The sequence below is a fragment of the Pavona decussata genome, unplaced genomic scaffold (assembly GCF_977016875.1).
Source record: "Pavona decussata unplaced genomic scaffold, jaPavDecu1.1 SCAFFOLD_143, whole genome shotgun sequence".
Classification (NCBI taxonomy): domain Eukaryota; kingdom Metazoa; phylum Cnidaria; class Anthozoa; order Scleractinia; family Agariciidae; genus Pavona; species Pavona decussata.
The window spans coordinates 1,170,001-1,188,885 of record NW_028145556.1 but is presented as its reverse complement, the minus strand read 5'-3'; the positions used below and the strand labels follow the sequence as shown (position 1 = coordinate 1,188,885).

The following is an 18,885-nucleotide window of genomic DNA, read 5'->3' as shown; positions in this document are numbered from 1 at the left end:
TACGACGTAACTTTGGAATTTTCTTGAGTTTGAGAAAGCACCCTCTTTTTTTCTTTTTTGAACAATGAATGTTAATATGCTAGAGGTCAGATGGAAACACTGAGGCTAAACAATATGATGGAATTGAAAACATCTCAAATTCATTCAAAAAGACGAGTCTTCGATCTTCACGGGTTTGTGTTCAGAAACCTTATCTACCGCACACAAAAAATTAATCCTGGCGAGAAATTCTCGGCCCAATCTGATCTACTACCACGAATCATGTTTCCAAACATCTTTGACAAGTGCTAGAAGTTGTAAAATGCATTTGCACAAGGTTTTCTATGAAAACTTGATGTTATTGTTTTGTTTTAATGAAGAATTTAAAATGTTAATGACCTTTTTATGCCAATTTTACATCTGCGAACTACTTTCTCGGGAAGACATAAAGACATACTTAAATCAGTCGGAATCAGTCATACGCCAGCCCTAGTCATTGCGCGACATTGCACAGTTTTTTGTCTAATCGAGGATTCAAATCGTTAATTGCCCATTTACACCATGTGCTATTCGCATGTCTTAAAAGCTTAGTTTCCACAAGCTACTGTCGTGTGAAGCAATATTTCCTTCGGAAGCGCATACCCAGGAATTAAGCACTTAACGAGAAACCTGATTTAACGCACAGTTTTGTCAACTGCAATGGAGATTTAGGATTGTATTTAAATTGCCGATTTATTTCATTCTCACTGCTAAGAAATTAATCTCCTTCCATATACAGTTTTCGGATCGAAATCCCTGCCAGAACTAAAAAGATCTTCAACGTCGCCGAATGTTGTTGGAGCAAAACAACTTGGGGCTGTATAATTTATTATTCCATGTCTTTAGTTGTGTTATTATCAATTATCGCCTGGCTCACTTGTATCGACTTCACACCAAGCCGCCTCGTCATAACACCTGCATTGTATTCGTTGTATTATAATGCGTCCTTCCGTCATGAATAAGTAAAGAAAGCTTTGGCGGATTCGGCAGGTTGAAGAAAGCGTTATAACGCTTTGAATGCAGCGAAAATGGTATTTTGTACTCAGATCACAAAGAAGAAACATGGCGGCTAGCGGTACTGGCACATTATAGTTTGAGAAAACGTTTCTTCTCCCTCTTGTAATATTGTTCGAACTCGTGATTCGCTAGTCGTTTTGCCACTAGTATTTTGAGTTTCAAACACAACAATTACCGGTCGAACATATCGCACCAGGATTTCCCTTGGAGGTTTCAAGGCGTTTGGAGGTAACTATCTGACAATCTCTTATTGCGTTCATGCTTCATACAATCATATAACTTAACTTCGTTGTTTTTTAAGTTCCTCTTGAGATAATTTATTGCTTGCAAATCACAGCATTAATGATGCTGATACCATAGTTGTTTAATTTAAAGTTTTATACATAGAAATATTGTATTCACCTTGAACACAGTTTTTCGCCTGACAATTCATGAGTTTCGGTGCGGATTTCTGATTTACAATTGCGATTTTCGAAAGAGCACCTTTTCCGTTTACTTACGCGGCTAAAACTTGTTTTTAAGGTTAAACTGTCGAACCAGAATACGCCTTTAAAATTATATCGCAAATACTTACGTTAGCCTTGTAAACAAAACAAAGCTTATTTAGAGGTTGATTTTCTTTGTGCGTTTCGCGATATCTATGGAAGTTCGCGTGAAATCAGCGATAGAGTCCATATAACGCTTACAGATTGCCTTAAATCACGCATAGCCTGGAAAGAAATCTGGCAGCGGAAAATCAAAACTGTCAAGAATATGTCTGTGACTAAAATAAATGGCGGCTTTTCATTCCATGCCAAATTAACGAATTTGTATTAAGGAAAAACAAAAGTTCACTCAATCAGGGGTACAGGCTACCGCGTCATAAAGCCAATGAAAAGACGAAGCTTGACCATCAACTCAACAGCTGCTTGTAAAGGCGGGAAAAATTAGCAGACTAAACTCGGGGGGAAATAAGACACAACCATCAGCATATCATATGATATTCCACGGATCATCCAATAGGTAATATTATTTCACCTTTACCAAAGTCTGACTGATATGCACTTAATAGGAAGCTTTAAACTCACTTCAAAGGTAAGCCGAGTTTGTTTTCTTGATTTTTCGCCAAGGTTGCTCCTCAACAAGAAACAGAACGAAACTATTTTATATTCAGAAACAGTGGGATATATACCCTTGTTCAGAATTAATATATATTCATACCCGGTATCTTGTAGAACGATTCAACCGTCGTCGCTAAAACTATCTGAAATATTTCGCTGTATCAGATTTTCAAGCTTATTCTACATAACGTTGCCTCATAGCAAACAATGTGTGTTGCACCTAAATTCGACCAAAATTCGTGTTGTTCAGAAGATCATCATTTGTTTGTGTGGTTACCGGATATTCAATTGGGCTAATTTTAAAGATGGTTTCGGAGATTTTTCTCAGCGAAGAATTACTGACTTATTAACGGGTTTGAAGAACGACAAGTGCTCAGTAATAAACTCTTTTTGCCTCATAATTCCTCGTATAAACCTTAAGTCAACCTTTTTTCAACTCTAATTTGTCGGATATTCATGTTTGCGGATCTTTGATAGCAAAATTAATTCGACGTTTAATTTAACAAAATTTATTGAATGAGCAAAATTGCCTGCGCCATGAGTTGAAATTTCCTCCAATGATCACTCAGAATTAGGGATATATATAAAAACTGACTAAGTCAAAAATTAAATTTCGTGCGGAGCTTCCCCACTGCGCCAGAATTTTTAAACTGAACAATTGAAAACATAGCCACGATAGAAATTAAACATATTTTCTCAGCACTTTAAATTTTTGTTATGGTAACAGAAAGTGATAAAAAGGAAGGCTAATAGGAAGCTAAAGGAAGGTTACGTCTGATAAAGGCTTGCAAAAAATATATGTGAACAGTGCAATAAAATAATCTTATTAGTACGTCCAAAATGACGGTTTTCAGAAGAAATTTACAATAACATGGAAAACACACATTACAAGGGCTAACACTAAATATTTAATCCAATAAATTAGAATATAGATTGAAGCCGAAAATGCTGATAACAATAATTCTTAAAGACGAAATATCACAATTTAAAAGTTAAAGTTGTAATGCTTTCTCTATAACTTGCTTTTTGCATTTGTCTTAAAATCCTTGATTTTCCTTAAATTTCTTGTTTGCTCGCCACGCCTAAAGGTCCCGAATGGGCGGGTACTCAAGATAGTTTCATACGTGGAATCTCCGCCCCAGGCCCCGGCAAACCCTCACGCTTTAAAATACCATTTTTGACAGCAAAGGTGGCCCTTCCAAGTTCTTTCATATATCTTCCGTACAAAATGGTATCCCTTTCACAAAGTACAGTACAAAAATTGTATCTCTTTTCGGTTGATCTGTTCGAGATATTTTAAAAAGCTGTTTCAAATACTTTAATGACAGTTTTCCTTACCCTTTCCTCTGATACTTCGTGAAATCTCTTCCCCCCCGGTTTTGGGCGAAGTCTCCCCATACAGTCCATCAACAGGGAGTATTCACCCGGGGGGGGGGGGGGGTGGGAGCAACGGCAAAGGTTTAGATATTCCGGCTAGTTCTATACATGTAGCTGTGGGGTTTTGAATGAACGAGGAGATTCTTTGTTAAATAAGAAGGGAAAAGCTTCTTTAACATTAAAATACCATAACAGAATCCCTTAACTGAAATTATTTCTCTTCGGGAAGCCGAGAAAGTTCTCTCACCACTCGGATAACGTTCTCAAATTTCTTATGCACATCATAATACGAGCCACGAAATTATTAGGTGACCTGCCCAAAGCCCTGCCTTACTAACATTAGGATTTTATCAAAAAGAAAAATTATAGTCATGGTTTCTCATAAACGCTTCTTCGTCCTTTCTGTATTTCAAATTTTGTCAGTGATGCAGTAAAAAGCGCTCGCATAGATTCTGTAGCTTCCCATATTGACTTTTAAGCTCACTTTGTTGCTTTAAAATGTCGGTAACATTTCAGATGCCGTACTTATCAAAAGAAATCAATGAGTTTAAGTTTACTTTGCCAAGAGTCTTGGAAAAGAAGAAAGCCACTCACAAAGGTGCGAGCCAAGTGCGGGCGCTGTAGTAAGGTGAACGCGTAAGATTGCTTAGCCAATTTTCCACACATTTTTAGCAGAGACACAACACTATAAAACATTCGCCTTCCTGGGAACTGGCCATGATTCAGGGAAACCTATTCAAGAAGCCAATTTCATAGCGGCGTCAAGATATGTTTGTATAAACTTTTGGTGTGCGCGCGAGCAAAGCAATGGTTAAAAAAAATTGCGCAAAAATTGTGGCGCATGGCGCGGGGCCATTTTAATGGACCAATCGGATTGGAGAGCGTGACCGAAATTAAACATCCAAGCCGAAAAAGCCTCGTTTTCATTTACAAACTTGCAGCCTAATTGACAGATGAAAAACTTACATGATGGCGTACAAAACCAACAAATTGGCAAAAAGAATTTTTGTATATACGAAAGCTTGTCCGTTTGTTCAGGCCAGAAATGTTCCTGTACATGCGCGCGCCATTTGCCTTCCAACTGGTTGAACCAAACACGTTGGGTGAATGGAGAGGACCCCAAATGTTTTCTCCAAAGAGAAAATATCTGGCTATGAGATTAGGGAAAGTTAAAAAGAAAAAGGAAAAAGACTGTTTTGCAGTCAATGCTTTTCATATAAGTAATTGAGTTGAGCTGCGCTTGACTCAATTACGTTTAAAACTGATCTTGAACTATATTTCTTGTGTTAGAAATTTTTAGCCTCCTATAATTGTATCTCTTGTAGCTCTTTAATAAACTTTGTTTATGTTATATTTTTATGTTAGAGGACCCTCCTGAAAACCATGCCACTTTTAGTGACCGGAGGACTCCTTTTTATAGTTGCTATACTCTTCTTCTTCTTCTTACTATTATTATTATTATTATTATTATTATTATTATTATTATTATTACTACTTATGACTGCTTTTACGGTTGATTTGCAAGACGAAACTTAATAAACTCACGGATAAAGAAAAAGATTTAGGTATAAAAAATTGCACAGTCTGCTCAGAGAATTGAAATGTGTTCATTGCTCTGACGAGGGCTAACGCTCAAAACACCAGCTCTGGAATCTTTTTACGGTGATTAAATTACCTTCTAAACTATGTTGATATAACACCAAAAGTGCGTTTTCAAATATAAATCCCGTAGCATAACAAAGAAATGAACAGTGTAGCACTAAGTGTTGTTCTTTTATTTTTAATTTTTTGTAGCTTATTTTTTTATAGAGCGAACGAAAGTAAAATAATTACAACTCGTTCAATCTTTTTCATATAATAATTTAAAATTACAGTTTAATTGCAACAGTCGTGGTCATTATTGAGAAATATATTTACTCGTTTCTAATAATTTTATTCTTCGTTTTCATTGACGCAGCTTTCCTACTAACGGTTTTCAGTTCGCAAGAGAAATATTTTAGGCGCTTCAGTTTTTAAATTTTCTGAATCTTGTCAACAATACTGATGAAACAAGTCAAAATTATTTGATACCAGTAAGGAAATTATTTTGTTTCACTGGAGATATTGAATAATTTACTCTCTCACTAAGCCATTAGTGAGACTTTTAAGGTAAAAAACAGCTTAAGTATTATGCAAAGTGCACTTAGAAATGGCATGGAAATGTTATTGTGTGATGAGATTACTTTATGCGCCGCATTCTAAATTAATCTAAAAGGAATATGATAAAAAGAATAAGAAAATTTTGTGGTTTTAGGTTAATGTATACAAGGCAATTTCAAATGAGGAAAAACGAACGCGTTTTTACGCCCCAAACAAGAGGAATTTATATCTTGAACTCATGCAAAGCCAGGACTTTTGAAAATAGCGCTTCCCACTGCGTACGGCCAGTAGGTTTTAACGTGTGTGTGTTAAATGTAGATTCGTTTCACCCATTTGTACTTAGAGGTGAACAGATGCTTAGGCTTAATTGAATCTTTGTTCTGAGTGTCGTACGTTTAAAGAAAAAACGCGATTACCCTTTCCGCTCTAAGCGTACCGTCCATTAAAACTGAAATAAAAGTGCTGAAAGACTTAAGCCGAGATGTCCCGACGGAAAGGGTTAAGTTATTAGCATTTTGTTTTGGAAGATTTGTATTCACAATGTTGAACTCGCGAAACTGGGCATTTTCAAGCGAATAAGGGCTTTATCGGCAGCAAACAGGAAATATCTTAGCATTGTATTGTTCGCTTTAGGATGAGCGAAGTTGGATAAAAACTACATCCTGAACAAAGACAAATACAATTAGGCGCTCGGATGCTGTCATAAAGGCTCTCTCAAGTCATTATTTATTCACAAGCAATGAATTCGCGCTACGCACTCACAACAACTTATTACCCAGCAAGCGAGTAAGTACGTACGTAACACCACGGAATATTCATTACCCGCTAGTCAGTGAATCTTAAACCGCTGAGAATTTGGTTTCCTGATTTAATAATTGTCTATATTATTCTGTATGATTTGGATACAATCCCGTGCCCTTAAATGATTTTTATCTAAACGAAAGGTTTCTCATCTTCAGACGGGATAGCCAATTTCCAAGCGCTGCGGATTTGTATCAACAAATCGGATGGAACTCAAACATTAAGGAGAACCTCAGCGACGCATTTTAAGGTAAATGTTGTTGATGTTTCTTCGACTGTAATTAGTGATCTCTCTAAAATGAAGTAACTTCAACGGGTGTAACGGATTTTTGACTCAAAATTCACTAAATAGGTTAATTTTTTCGAACACCGTATGCACCGGCGTTTAACTTTTTTGTTTGCACATCTGAACGAGAAAGCGTCATGTTGGAAATGAGTTTGTATCCAAGACTGCGAAATTTCTCCTGTTTCTTGTAAAGCGCTAAGTTACAAAGACCAAAAAGTTGTATTTAAGTTTCAGTCATGCAGTTTTATTCGAAAGATATACAGGAGCACTAAACATTATATTTTACGTCTTCTTTTAAACTTGGTGGTTTAATTTGACAGCGTTTAGTTTGAATAGGGTATTTAGTTATTCGTTGAAGCAATTGCGAAGAATCGATATTTATTTTAACAGCAGTGTTTGCAACGCGATCTTATCAGATTTTCCGTGTTTTGTCGCCAAATGTTTGCTGAGCCGGTGAAGCTGAGCCTGTGGCGAATTTCGCTTGAGCATTGACCGGTGCAGTAGGAAGGAAGTTAACGTGAAAAAAATGCACAAACGATGACGATCGTACTCAAAACAAAAACTCGCGTTTAAACAAACAACAGGAGGCAGTTGTCGAAGGTCTAGTTCACTCTTTCAAAGCTTCTTTTCACTTTTTTTTTAATGTCTCTCTTTTCTGTAGAAGCTACTCGAGACAGTTTATTGCCCTGAATCGAATTTCCACTTTCCAAAAGCTGAAAATAAATTGAAGGAATTGATGTCTGAATGTGACATACGGTACGTGTCATCCTTTGCTAGTAAAATTAAGGAAGGAAGCGTCACAGCAAGGAATACGCGTACAATTAATTATTTGTTGTATTGTACAACTTGGGTTGTTCTAAAGGATATTCTTATGACATTTGTTTCCTTCCACTACTGTAATTACTTAAAACTCGGGGATGTATTATTGAAGCAGGTTTTTAAAGCGAATTTTTCTAATTGTGTTGTGTGTGTGTTTCAGACATACAGGCGGCAGATGGCCGAAATTACTCAAAAGATTTCCCTATATAAGAGCATTACAGACATAAGTAAAGGAATTAAATTACATTACTGGCCATTGCAGAAATTGTCATATTAAGCACTTGTTTGAGCTCTTAATTGGTTATACATCATACATTGAGGAAATAGAAAGCTTTTTCCTTGATGACTAGTTCAGGACTGAGCGAAAAACCGTCTTGTGGAGAGACGAGTTGTAAAGAATGCTCTGCCGGAATTAAACAAGTGGTAACAGTAGTGTTTATAAAAAGAAAACCTTGGGAAGGGTTTCCGTGTTTTCCCAAAGTTATGAAATGCGCCTTTTAACTAATAATCACGGTGCGCTTTCATTGAAGCTTATTTTATGCAACATATTTATGTTTTTGATAATTGTTGAATTCTTCATTAGACATTGAAGGGCCCATCGATAAAATTTAGTTTGTAGACATAATAACCTGACATACTGCTCACATTTCCCAATTCAGTATGATACGAGTGATCAAGTGATAAACTCGATTGTCTTAATCATGTTAATAACGATGATGGTGATGATCATGGATGGTGAAAAAACTTGAATTAATTCGTGCAGGAAAAAAACGAAAAGCGTTCTTTTTTCTTTTGTCAAAAAAGCAGCCTTTTCTCAAGTTGCTGGACATTGACGCAATTAAAATGTGACAAAATAATAACGATGATTGTTGATGAATGTTACTGAAAATACCTGAAGAAGGTTGCGCACGCAAAAACGAAAAGCGTCGTTTTCTTCCTAGTGAGCTTTTGAGACTTCTTTTATCGAATTTTTATTCATTACAACGCGTCCTACGGGAGACTGAAACAAAATAAATATTTTTGAGGTCATTCTCGAAATGTTCTTCATGCGCATGTTCCAATGGCTTCTTTTTAAAGAATAACAATTTTAAAACTGTTTCAGGCCAAATTCCTTGAATGCGTTTTACGTTACATTTTCTTCTCCTTGCTTCGATAAAAATAAAATGGACTTATTAAACGTGAACAAATTCCATTTGTTCCGAGTACCAGCTTGAATAAACGATATCAACCATATGAATTGTGCTGAACTTGAAATTTAGATGTCTCGACATGATAGGAAGTCATGACATGCTGGGTCATGAAAAGTTTTCATTCCAACGAAGAACGCTTACTGCTCCAAATAAAACAATTTAGCAACAGAAAAACACTTTGCAGAGCTCTCAATTTTTCAAATACGTCTAAAAGCTTGAATTAAGCAGCGTTAACAAATGAAATCATTTCACTGCAGTTTCAGAAGGCAAGGTTTTTAGCATAAATTATGAAAATAATAATTGTATGTGAACTGATCGATATCTGAGTCTATGAATAAGAGAAAATTGTTTTCGTTTATCTGGAAAATTCTAGAAACGGGATAATAACCTCTAGGTGATCTGATCGAATCTTATAAACGTGCGGGACTCAGTTTAAAGGTGTTTGAGTGTTAATGTCTGTCACTTCCTTTATAAAGGCCCAGTTTGTATGCGCCGGCGCTAATGGTATGACAATATGTGTTGCGGTAGTGTAGATACTGAATTCGATTTTGGTTTGGTATGACAGACTTTTAGCTACGACCAAGGCTTCTCACTTATCTTCAGATTTACACATGTTGCGAATTGAACCTACCGGTAGTCGGCTTGATATGAGCCAGTTAGGTACGGCAGTCGCTCTGTGCTCAAACCAAACTCGATTTTTTTTTTTAGAATCCGGTGTGAGGAGTGGAAGAAAACGTCTGACTCAAACCTCAAAAAATATTCCTAAAGGTTCGTCTCTACTATCTTTTATAAAGCGATATCAGATGACATATGGCTAAGGCATAGAATTACACGATACTACCTTCCAAGCATTACACAGCGTCTAGCGAAGCAGCTTTTAGCGAAACCGTGTCGGACGGAAAACAATTTTATGCAGTTTTGACAAAGTCAATCTCAGAAAAACGTTCATGGGCGCATCGAAAGTTCTCAATATCTGACAACCGGACTTGGATTATTATCATACGAATTAATCTTTTGTTGTCTTTTTTTTACCAAGAAAATAAAGCTAAGAACCGAAGCTTATAGTTTTTAAGTAAATAGATATAGCCTCTGTTAGTGAAAGGACTTTTTTCCCTTGGGCTGTATAGTCACTAACACAGAAATCAGCTGAGTATCATTTGTCGTTACTGTCTTTCAACCATTTTAAACTGAACACTATTTCGGTTACTGCCTAACGAACACGATGTAATTGTAAACATACTAAATGCTGACAAAAAATGAATTATGTTATATCCGTTTGAAGCCCCGTCTCGACTGAAAGTTTCTTTGTCACCTTCTTGTGTCTTAAATAGTACATCTATGCAGTAAATTAAAGTGAAGTAGAGTAATTTATTTCATGTCAATATCAAACTCGGGTAATGCTTTAGCAATCTCTCGAACCAGAGGCTCATGATAACGTGTTTGACAATAATCCAGATTGAATTGGAATTTGGAAATGTTGATTTTTGAGGAGAGGGAAAAACCGGAGCACCCGGAGAAGAAGTTCTCGGCGCAAGGACGAGAACCAAAAACAAACTCAACCCACATATGACGCCAAGTCTGGTAATCGAACCCAGGTCACATTGGTGGGAGGCGAGTGCTCTCACCACTGCACCAGCCCTGCTCTTACAATAATTTATCTGCATTAATCACATAATAGAGGGACCAGTTCTGTTGGATAACAGTGGGTAAAGTGAACGTTTTGCTTTCATTTTTTCAAGTTAACGAACAGAGCCGAAGTTACACTCAAGTTGGCCGTAAATTAAGCTAACACCGTAAAGAAAGCCCAATTATCCACAAGAAACAAATCGAGAATCACAAGTGACGTCCCTAGAGGAAATTGTAGGCAATTTTGTTTTTAGCAAACCCCATTTCCAAAATGAGTGCTGTTCTTAATTCAGCAAACACATACGAAAATTGGCTGAGTTGTAGACAGGTTTTAGTCCGTTCAGTTAATGGATATTAATATCACGATCATAATTAAAATTTGCTCACCTCAAAATGAATATACGCCGTCAAAAACAAGTCTCACTTTACTGACGCGATTTTTCAAACGGAACCCTCTGGAGCTTTTGCTGGATTGGAAACTCCCTGTTTATGTCAGAGTAATGTTTTTTATGAGAGTAGGTTTAAAGCCGTGTTTGTTATGTACATGCAGGTTTTAAATCCGTATTAACCAAAGAACTAATCCTGTGGTTTGTATTTAACTAAATCCTCCTACATTACAGAATGTTTTCAAAGACAATGGTAACCTTTAAAGTATAATCATTTTCTGAATTTAAATAGAGCTCGAACACTTTGCCAGAATTTGACCATCAGTTCAACTTCGAATAGTTATTAGGCGACCGCTGAATACTATTTCAGCCTGATTTATCGATATGTATTTATCAAAGAAAATAGCTACTTCCCAACATGGCGTTTTTAAGAAACGGTACGATTTGTCGCCAATTTACTAGGGTAAAAGGGATTAAATAAGGATTTCTGACCACGTTGCCTCAATGTCTGCATGTGTCTAACCGCTTAATCCAAAAAGGATAGTCACGGTTAGGAATTAACACTTTGTTTTGATTCATGTCGAACAGTTGTCTTACATAGAGGTTATACATAGCTTCAAATGGTTTTGAAAACGCACTTCATAATGTATAGTAAGAAGATATGGCCGCATTAAGGAAACCTAAAATGACAGTTTTCTTATTGCAAAAGACAGACATAAAATATTGCCTCAAGGACATCTGCGATGGCAAACACATCATGAGTCATTTATGATTATGAAAAACTGAACCGCCGAAGAACATTTTTTTTTTTTCACTATAAATGCCTGGTATAGCTTCTCAATTTGACGCTAAAAGTTAAACTCAAAATGTTTTAAAATGTTGCACTGTAGTGATTGTGAATGAATAGAACCGTACAAATATTGCCCGTTAGGTATTTTTGTTAGACAACTAGTTTCAGAAAAAAGTGCTTGATTAAGCAGAGGCGACATTTATTAAAAATTTATTTCTACGGTAGAAAATGTCTCCTTCCGAAAGAGCAGTATCTAGAGAGTTCATGAAGTGGAGTTACGGCTTGAAAATATTCGACCACAGATGTTTAAATGCAACTGAGATTTCGGAGATTTAACGGTATTTGCTGTTTGAAAATACCTAATATAAGAGCGGTGCAAGTTTTAACTTTCCGCCTGTTTTTAACTTTGCCAAAGGGCATCTTCTTAATGACATTCAAAAAGCAGCTATATTTTTTGCCTTTCATTTTTATAAGAAGAACCAATCTTGAGAATTCACATGTACAGTCATTGTGCATACCCATGAAACAGTTATGTTTACAAATACGTGTAAATATGGCTACCACCTATTTTACTGAAGAGAGATTTAATAAGCACTTTCAATTAGCATAAGCCTTGTGTATTCCAATTTATTGTTCCAGATAACTTTCACTTGAGATTAACTAGTATTTCTTTTATTATCCCTTATCACCTCCTAAAAACCATATCCGCTTGGCGCTGTCGGAACCAATAACATATTAACACCGCGTTCCTCCAAACTTGTTTTTTCGTATACTGAGCAGGAAATCAACAAATCGTAACAAATCTTTTCACTTACAGAACGCCAAAACAAATACTGAGAAGCCATGATAAGCTCGCTTTATTCGCCGCAAATTACCATAAGGGATCTTCAAAATAAAGCATTGATTAAGTTTGGAAATGAATAAGCAAAGCTTTCTACGCGACTGACATACTTCAGTGGCTTTAGCGTCATTACTGATTTTCTGCTAACCTTTTAGCTACTGGATCACTGAAAAATAGACAGTCAACGACAAAATGTGATAAATAAAAGCATCTTAAATTTGGATGACACTAACGTATTTTTCACTTGCGTTAGATTGTGAATCACCACGAGAAACAATGTTTTGATACACAGAAACTTTAGGGGGCAGCTTATTAAAATTTGATGATTCCGCAAAAACGACGCACAATCCCTAGCGGAGCGAGGAACTCCCCACCGTTCTGAATTATAAAGAAAGAGCATGTCGCTAACAATGAACAGCCTTAGGGACAACCAGCTTGGCGCCACAAAAACACTGGTAGGAACAAATCTGACGTTTTTTTCTTTTTTTTTTTTTTTAATCTAAACTGAATTAATAAGAAAAGTTTTCATTAACGTTATCTTCGAATAAGATATTTAATGTCTCCCCATATAGACTTGTCATTCTGATAAGCTTTAGAGTGCTTACTGTCCAGGTTATCCAGAGAGCTTTGTCGTTTACTACCAGCTGTTCTATTCATATTGTTATGGCTGCGTATGTTTTGATCATGCAATATTTTCTACCGCCTGCAGAACCCTTTTAGAGAGCCTAACTTTTCAGTCATTACATTTCTCAGGTGACCTTTAGTTTCTTAATTATGTTTTGATTTCGGTTTGCTTGCTTCGCCCAAACTACGACAGACGTTTCAAGAACGGTTAACTTGATAGGGCCGTATTTCACTGCAGCTGCAGATGTAGACACTCTAGTAAGACTTTAATCTTGAGGTTAGAGTAAGAAGCAATCAACGACTTTAAGAAACGACTATTTTTACACAACAGGTAAGGAGTTTATGCAAATTCGGACCACGCTAGACTAATTAAAACACAACATTTTCTTCTGACAAATCTGCGCATCATTGCAACAGATGTACAGTGTCACGGTGTCGTTAGAAACCAGTTAATGTCCACAGGAAACTGAGAGACCAAACCATGACTTATAAACAAAGCGTTGCCGAACATTAACTGATATTTTTCAATGCTTTCAGGCGAGTGCAGTGGCCGAGGACGAATAAGAATTTCTCTGTCATGGATAAAGTTGGAATCAGCGTCGCATTGGTGCTTATGGTGGGCGGATTAGCACATGGAATTGCGAATGTACCTGCTAAACCATCCAACTTCACAAGTAAATTCCATGAGGGGTTCTATTTCGCTGCAAGCGACATCTACGCCAAAAACAACAGCGATTTAATGACAAACATTACTTTCACTGGAAAAGAACTGACTGCCGAGGAAATATCTCGCCATACTGTTGACGAGAAGTGTTCGAAAGGCCTTCCTTTATCCGCCGCGTGGCAGTACTATGGCCCATATACAAAGCCAAACATTACGGATGGAAAAATTGCCGTTGAAGGCATTTTTCCTCATCTTATTAACAGGATGCTTCACGTCTGCTGCAACAGCGCAACGACCGTAAAATATGGAAAGATTCTTGGCTCTATCCGGGATTTAGAAGGGCAGTTGGACCGGCCGAATAAAGCTTATGATTTTAGCTTCCCTATTACTGGTAAGAGCTTAGGAGACGAATCGTTTAAAGAGCTGCCTTACATTCCTTTCGTCCAAGCTCCCAGGGTAGCGCTCCTGGTCCGTGATAAGACAGAAGACACGAAGACTTCCCAGCTGATGAACACCGTGTTCAAGGCATGGCCGATTCTTATCTTCATTCTTGTTGCAGCAACATTGTCTGGCATTATCATTTGGTTGCTGGTAAGTCAGCTTCATTTTAGTTTCATCCCAACTTCACTTAAAAGATTAAGCATAAAACCTCAACGACTTTTATCACAAACTCTCCATTCTTTATTTTCAATCACTTTCCAACGACAACCCCAGATGAACGCTTTTCTTTCACAGTAGTTTTTGTTTCTCTTTCGTTTGTCATAAAATTATGATAACGAGACCATCATTTGTCCCCGGACAAATTCTCGAGTCTTCGCATTCGCCACGAAAGCTGTCTATAATTTTTATTCTGGAAATAAAAGCCTTAACATCGGATAGAACTTTCAATTGATCTCAGCAGGTTTTACCCTATTACAGACCATTAGTGACCATTGACACATGAAGCTGTAATCACGCCATAAGCTGGACAGAATTGCTAGGAAATATGTCAAGGGGATTAAATCAAGTCTAATTTCTGCAATGAATTCGGCTTGAGAACAAAATTTTAAAATTGGTAAATAAAAGAGGTCAAATCTCTTAATTTTCATAGAATATGTTGAAAAAATTAACCGTCAATTTGTTTCCAGTCTATTATTGACTTCTTTTGAGTTAGTTATCGCCACTGAGTGTTCTATTATTATAGATATATATTAACTTCGATTATTTCAGTTCGATTTTATTGATTAATTTCTCTCAATTACTAAAGGGAAAATATTAGATGTACAACGTTGATTCTGATTCTGAGTTTTACCTCACTTCAAACCGTTTTTTCTAACTGGCTTTAACAAAGGCAATTTGTTGTAGTGAAAATATATCAATTATTTTGAATGACCATGAAGTTTTCGTTAAAGCTTTTGTTGTCTTCAATACAGTTTAATTAAAAGAAGTTCTCATTATGTTTTATATGCCTATCAGTGGGGAAATTACAGCTCAAGTTCGACAGTATATCAGCGGGTGATTACGATTTATCCCTCCAATTAAAGTTTAATGTGACTCCGGCCTCCTTTGACTGATGACATTCGTTCTAAATTGCTGTAGTTCAAAGGATAAAGTTGATTCTACAGTTAGTCGACTCTCTGTTCTAAAATCCTCCGATAAATCTCTGATAGTTTATCATCTGCAGTTTTGAGCTAAAGAATTAAAGTTTAAAACAATATACGACCCTCCATATCATCTAAAATTTCATCTTCTTTGAGATATGGATGAAAATTAACTTAAGTAAACTTCAATGAATGACAAGTGCATAGCCCAATATTTTGAAATCAGCCGGTATATTGAAGCGCTCAAATTTCTTTTCTCAATTTAACAATGTAACGCATGCTGTCAATTACCTTTTGGGGTAACCGTTTCAATATTCCTCTGTTGCCAACATACAACCCATAGCGTTTGGTTTTGCTGCCAGGAATCAGTTTAAAAGCCAAGTAATTAGAATGATCTAGGTGTCTTTATTAACAAATATTCGATTCCTGCTGGGGCGGTATGTTTTAACGGCAATTCACCTGTTTCGGTGAAGAAAAGCGAAAATTAATTACCCACAGCAACTACTAGTAAGATAATCGAAAGGGAAAATGGCGATTAGAGTTGTAATTGAGGATAAGTGGAAAAGTTTTAGACTTATAGTCGATAAAGATCAAATGATTTCAACAAAATTAGCGAAAACTGATGTCTAAAGCACAGTTTACTGGAAACAAATGCAAGAAGAAGAAAAAATGACAAACGTAATCTTTGTCTTACTTATTCTGTATTCAGTCTTAGTTTTGAACATAAAATATTGATTAAAAAAACAGCACGTATGAGATCCAGCAGAATTCGAACCCATCACCTTCCACGAACCGGTCTTGAGAGTCTAAGGACTGTACTGTCCTAAGTCCGCCATTGTTCCAAACATCTTATCCATCCGAAATGTTGCACATTCATAAGCGCCGACTTAGCAGCTAGCCGGATTTTAAACGGCTTGTGGTTGCCCATTATATTTGCAAGTCACTTAAGTCGGCAGAGTGGCGATATTAAGCACTTGAAGCAGGCATCCACCAGAAAAACAGCCCACTTTTCAATAATGTTTCACATGTAGGATTTTACTCGAAATTGTACGAACTATACATGTTTGAAAAACTTGAGAAACAAAAACTAAATTAAAGAGAAACAGTTCAAACTCATCATGGAATCATCCAACATGCTGAGCTCTACCAAAGTTTACTTGACAAAAGATAACTCCTGCTAAATCTGGTGAAATTTCAACTGTTCCATTATTTTTAAGAAGAGAGGTTAATTGCTTATTGTTTTAAGCGAAAGAATTTCTGAAATGTTAAGAATAGACCTTTATCACACGGCGGCCATTTTGAGTCTCAGGAGAATAAAAAGCTTCGTTTTTGCACGGCCTCGCACTGAATTCGCGTCTGGCCGAGGCTTGCCGTGCGAAAACAAAGCTTTTTATTCCCGCAAGTCTCAACATGGCCGCCGAGTGATAAGAATCTCAACGTTCATCATATGGAAAAACCTTTGTTAAAACACACATCTTGTTGATCATAAAAACAAGAACTGAAAAGTTCAAATTAATCGGATAAATTCATTTTGAGATATTTTTCAGTCTCAAAGGCGTAAAAAGGTCAATTGGAACAAAATGCATTCAAAGTTAAGAGAAAGACATCCTATCGCTGTACTGATAATGTTGTGTACAAAACTATTTTGTGAAGACGGCTAATAAAGCAGAAATGCTTTGTCGATTTTCATGTTGAAGACATTCGTCTCATATCCCTCTTGGTTACAAAGACGCATGCGCATTTCAATTTTGAAAACATGACACGAAAAACACTTACCAGTGCTAATATCTGTTTAACTTGTTAGCTATGAAGCAAGCATAAACATATTTTTTAAGGCAATTGAGGTACCTTTTGCAACCTGAGTAGTATTTCATCATTAGCTAACAGTACAATACAAGGAATACTTAAAAACGTCAAAATATGGGGACCAAATACCAATTAATATTATAAAACCAGAATTTCCAAAAAAAATTTCATTAAAAGAAGGCTCTAAATATGGGCAAGGCAGGCATTTGGTTGATAAAAACAAAATTTCGAGAAACGTGCTGACAACTGTGTTTGCGAAGCATCACATCACCTTCAGTCACACTTTGTTCCTGGGCAACGATGGTCAACATTCGCGGTTAACAGTGAATGTTACCCTCTGACGTCATAGTGTTCTCAATGTTGCCTGCTCGGAGACTTTTGGCGGGAAACACTTTCATTGTTAGATGTCATGTGACGATGAGCTATAGCCAAAAAATGCGTATATAACAATACCATTTATTAATCCAGTCGATGTTAATTTTTTCCTGATAGGACCGTCTGAAGAACCCAGACGAATTCCCGCGACCATTTATCAATGGCACCTGGGAAGGCTTTTGGTGGGCTTTTGTTACTATGACAACAGTTGGGTGAGTAAATGAAGGGTCCTTCATTTGTGCCAGAGGTGTTGCTTTGCCTCCTGCGAACCTGTTCTACAGTTTTCTTTTCTTTTCTTTTCTTCTTCTTCTTCTTCCTCTTCTTCTTTTTTATTTTCTTTTTTTGTTTGCTCCAAAATCCACAAAAGCTTGAAACCCCCTTGTCATAGAAGATCCTTTTAAGTAAAGGTAATATCATTAAATCCACTGCTTTTCTAATCACAACCGTCTACATTTGTTTAAACTCACATCATCTTCATAAATAAACTCTTAAAAATATCCGCCGAAATGTGCTTAGCATAGTATGTATTAAGTATTATGCCATTCTTTACTTATTAGGTACGGTGACCGAGCACCCAAATCGTTTTTGGCGCGAATATTTTGTATCGTGTGGATCCTGGTTGGAATCATCATCATCGCTATATTTACTGCTATCGTTACAGCCTCGTTATCAGCCAGCATTCAGCATCATTTCACTGTGCATGGCTCTGTGGTAAGTTGTAAATCACGGCATTTAGTTTTACAAAGAAGGAAAAATTCTGAGTGCCGACTGAATCGAACATATAACATTTCGCCGATCGATCGGATGCTCTAGCGACTGACTGAGCCACGAAACGCCTTTTAATGCAGAGATCCAGAAGACGTTTAAATTTGTTCAGGTTGAAGCCTTTGCTGTCTGCCTGCTTTCTTTTAATGCACGCAGTCTTGAATCTATTTTTATTGCAGTTTGATTTAATGTTCCGTCTCTTTGCATTTGTAGATTGGAGCCGTTAATGGAAGTGAGGAATTGCGGCTCGGAGTTAGTTTGAATGCTGAGTTGAGAGGTAAGTTTGAAATGTATTTAGGAAACTTTCAGAGATCTTTAGAACGACTTCAAAAACTCATTAGTAATTCATAATCCCATTAACCTATCAAATGGTCGAAATAACATCACGTGCAGTGGTTCTAAAACCCGATAAAACCTTCTCCTTATTAGTATGCGGTGTTTAATGTTTTTCTCGTATGCTTATTTCCAACGTTCACAAAAACAGCATTGTTATGAACTCTCTTGACACATGCTTTTCCAGATATGTTTTTGAAGCCGTTCAAAAAAACTCGCAGCAAGTGTTTTATCGGATCTAAAAAATCCCGATAAAACACTGCTGCTTGTGTTTTAAACATTACCTAAATTCTACGAAGTCATGATTGTGACAAAAAACAAAAAAACAAAATGAGCAAATAAAGTACA

General features: G+C 36.7%; 1 protein-coding gene across 9 annotated transcripts in view; it reads left to right on the top strand.

The window, feature by feature from the left end:
• The window catches only part of LOC146466506 (uncharacterized), a 41,696-nt gene that overhangs the window by 17,724 nt on the left and 5,087 nt on the right, over nucleotides 1-18,885 (top strand). For 3 of the 9 annotated variants that reach the window (XM_085126989.1, XM_085126995.1, XM_085126992.1), the window contains 5 exons: nucleotides 6,611-6,702; nucleotides 13,552-14,269; nucleotides 17,557-17,651; nucleotides 17,997-18,150; nucleotides 18,418-18,481. In XM_085126989.1, coding sequence (XP_084983115.1) covers nucleotides 13,592-14,269; nucleotides 17,557-17,651; nucleotides 17,997-18,150; nucleotides 18,418-18,481 — 991 coding nt within the window. In that variant the 5' untranslated portion in view covers nucleotides 6,611-6,702; nucleotides 13,552-13,591. Of the gene's footprint in view, nucleotides 1-1,002; nucleotides 1,264-2,090; nucleotides 2,110-6,426; nucleotides 6,446-6,610; nucleotides 6,703-12,972; nucleotides 13,346-13,551; nucleotides 14,270-17,556; nucleotides 17,652-17,996; nucleotides 18,151-18,417; nucleotides 18,482-18,885 lie in introns of those variants that run through there. The other 6 variants (XM_085126991.1, XM_085126993.1, XM_085126994.1 and 3 more) reach the window with 6 other exon arrangements.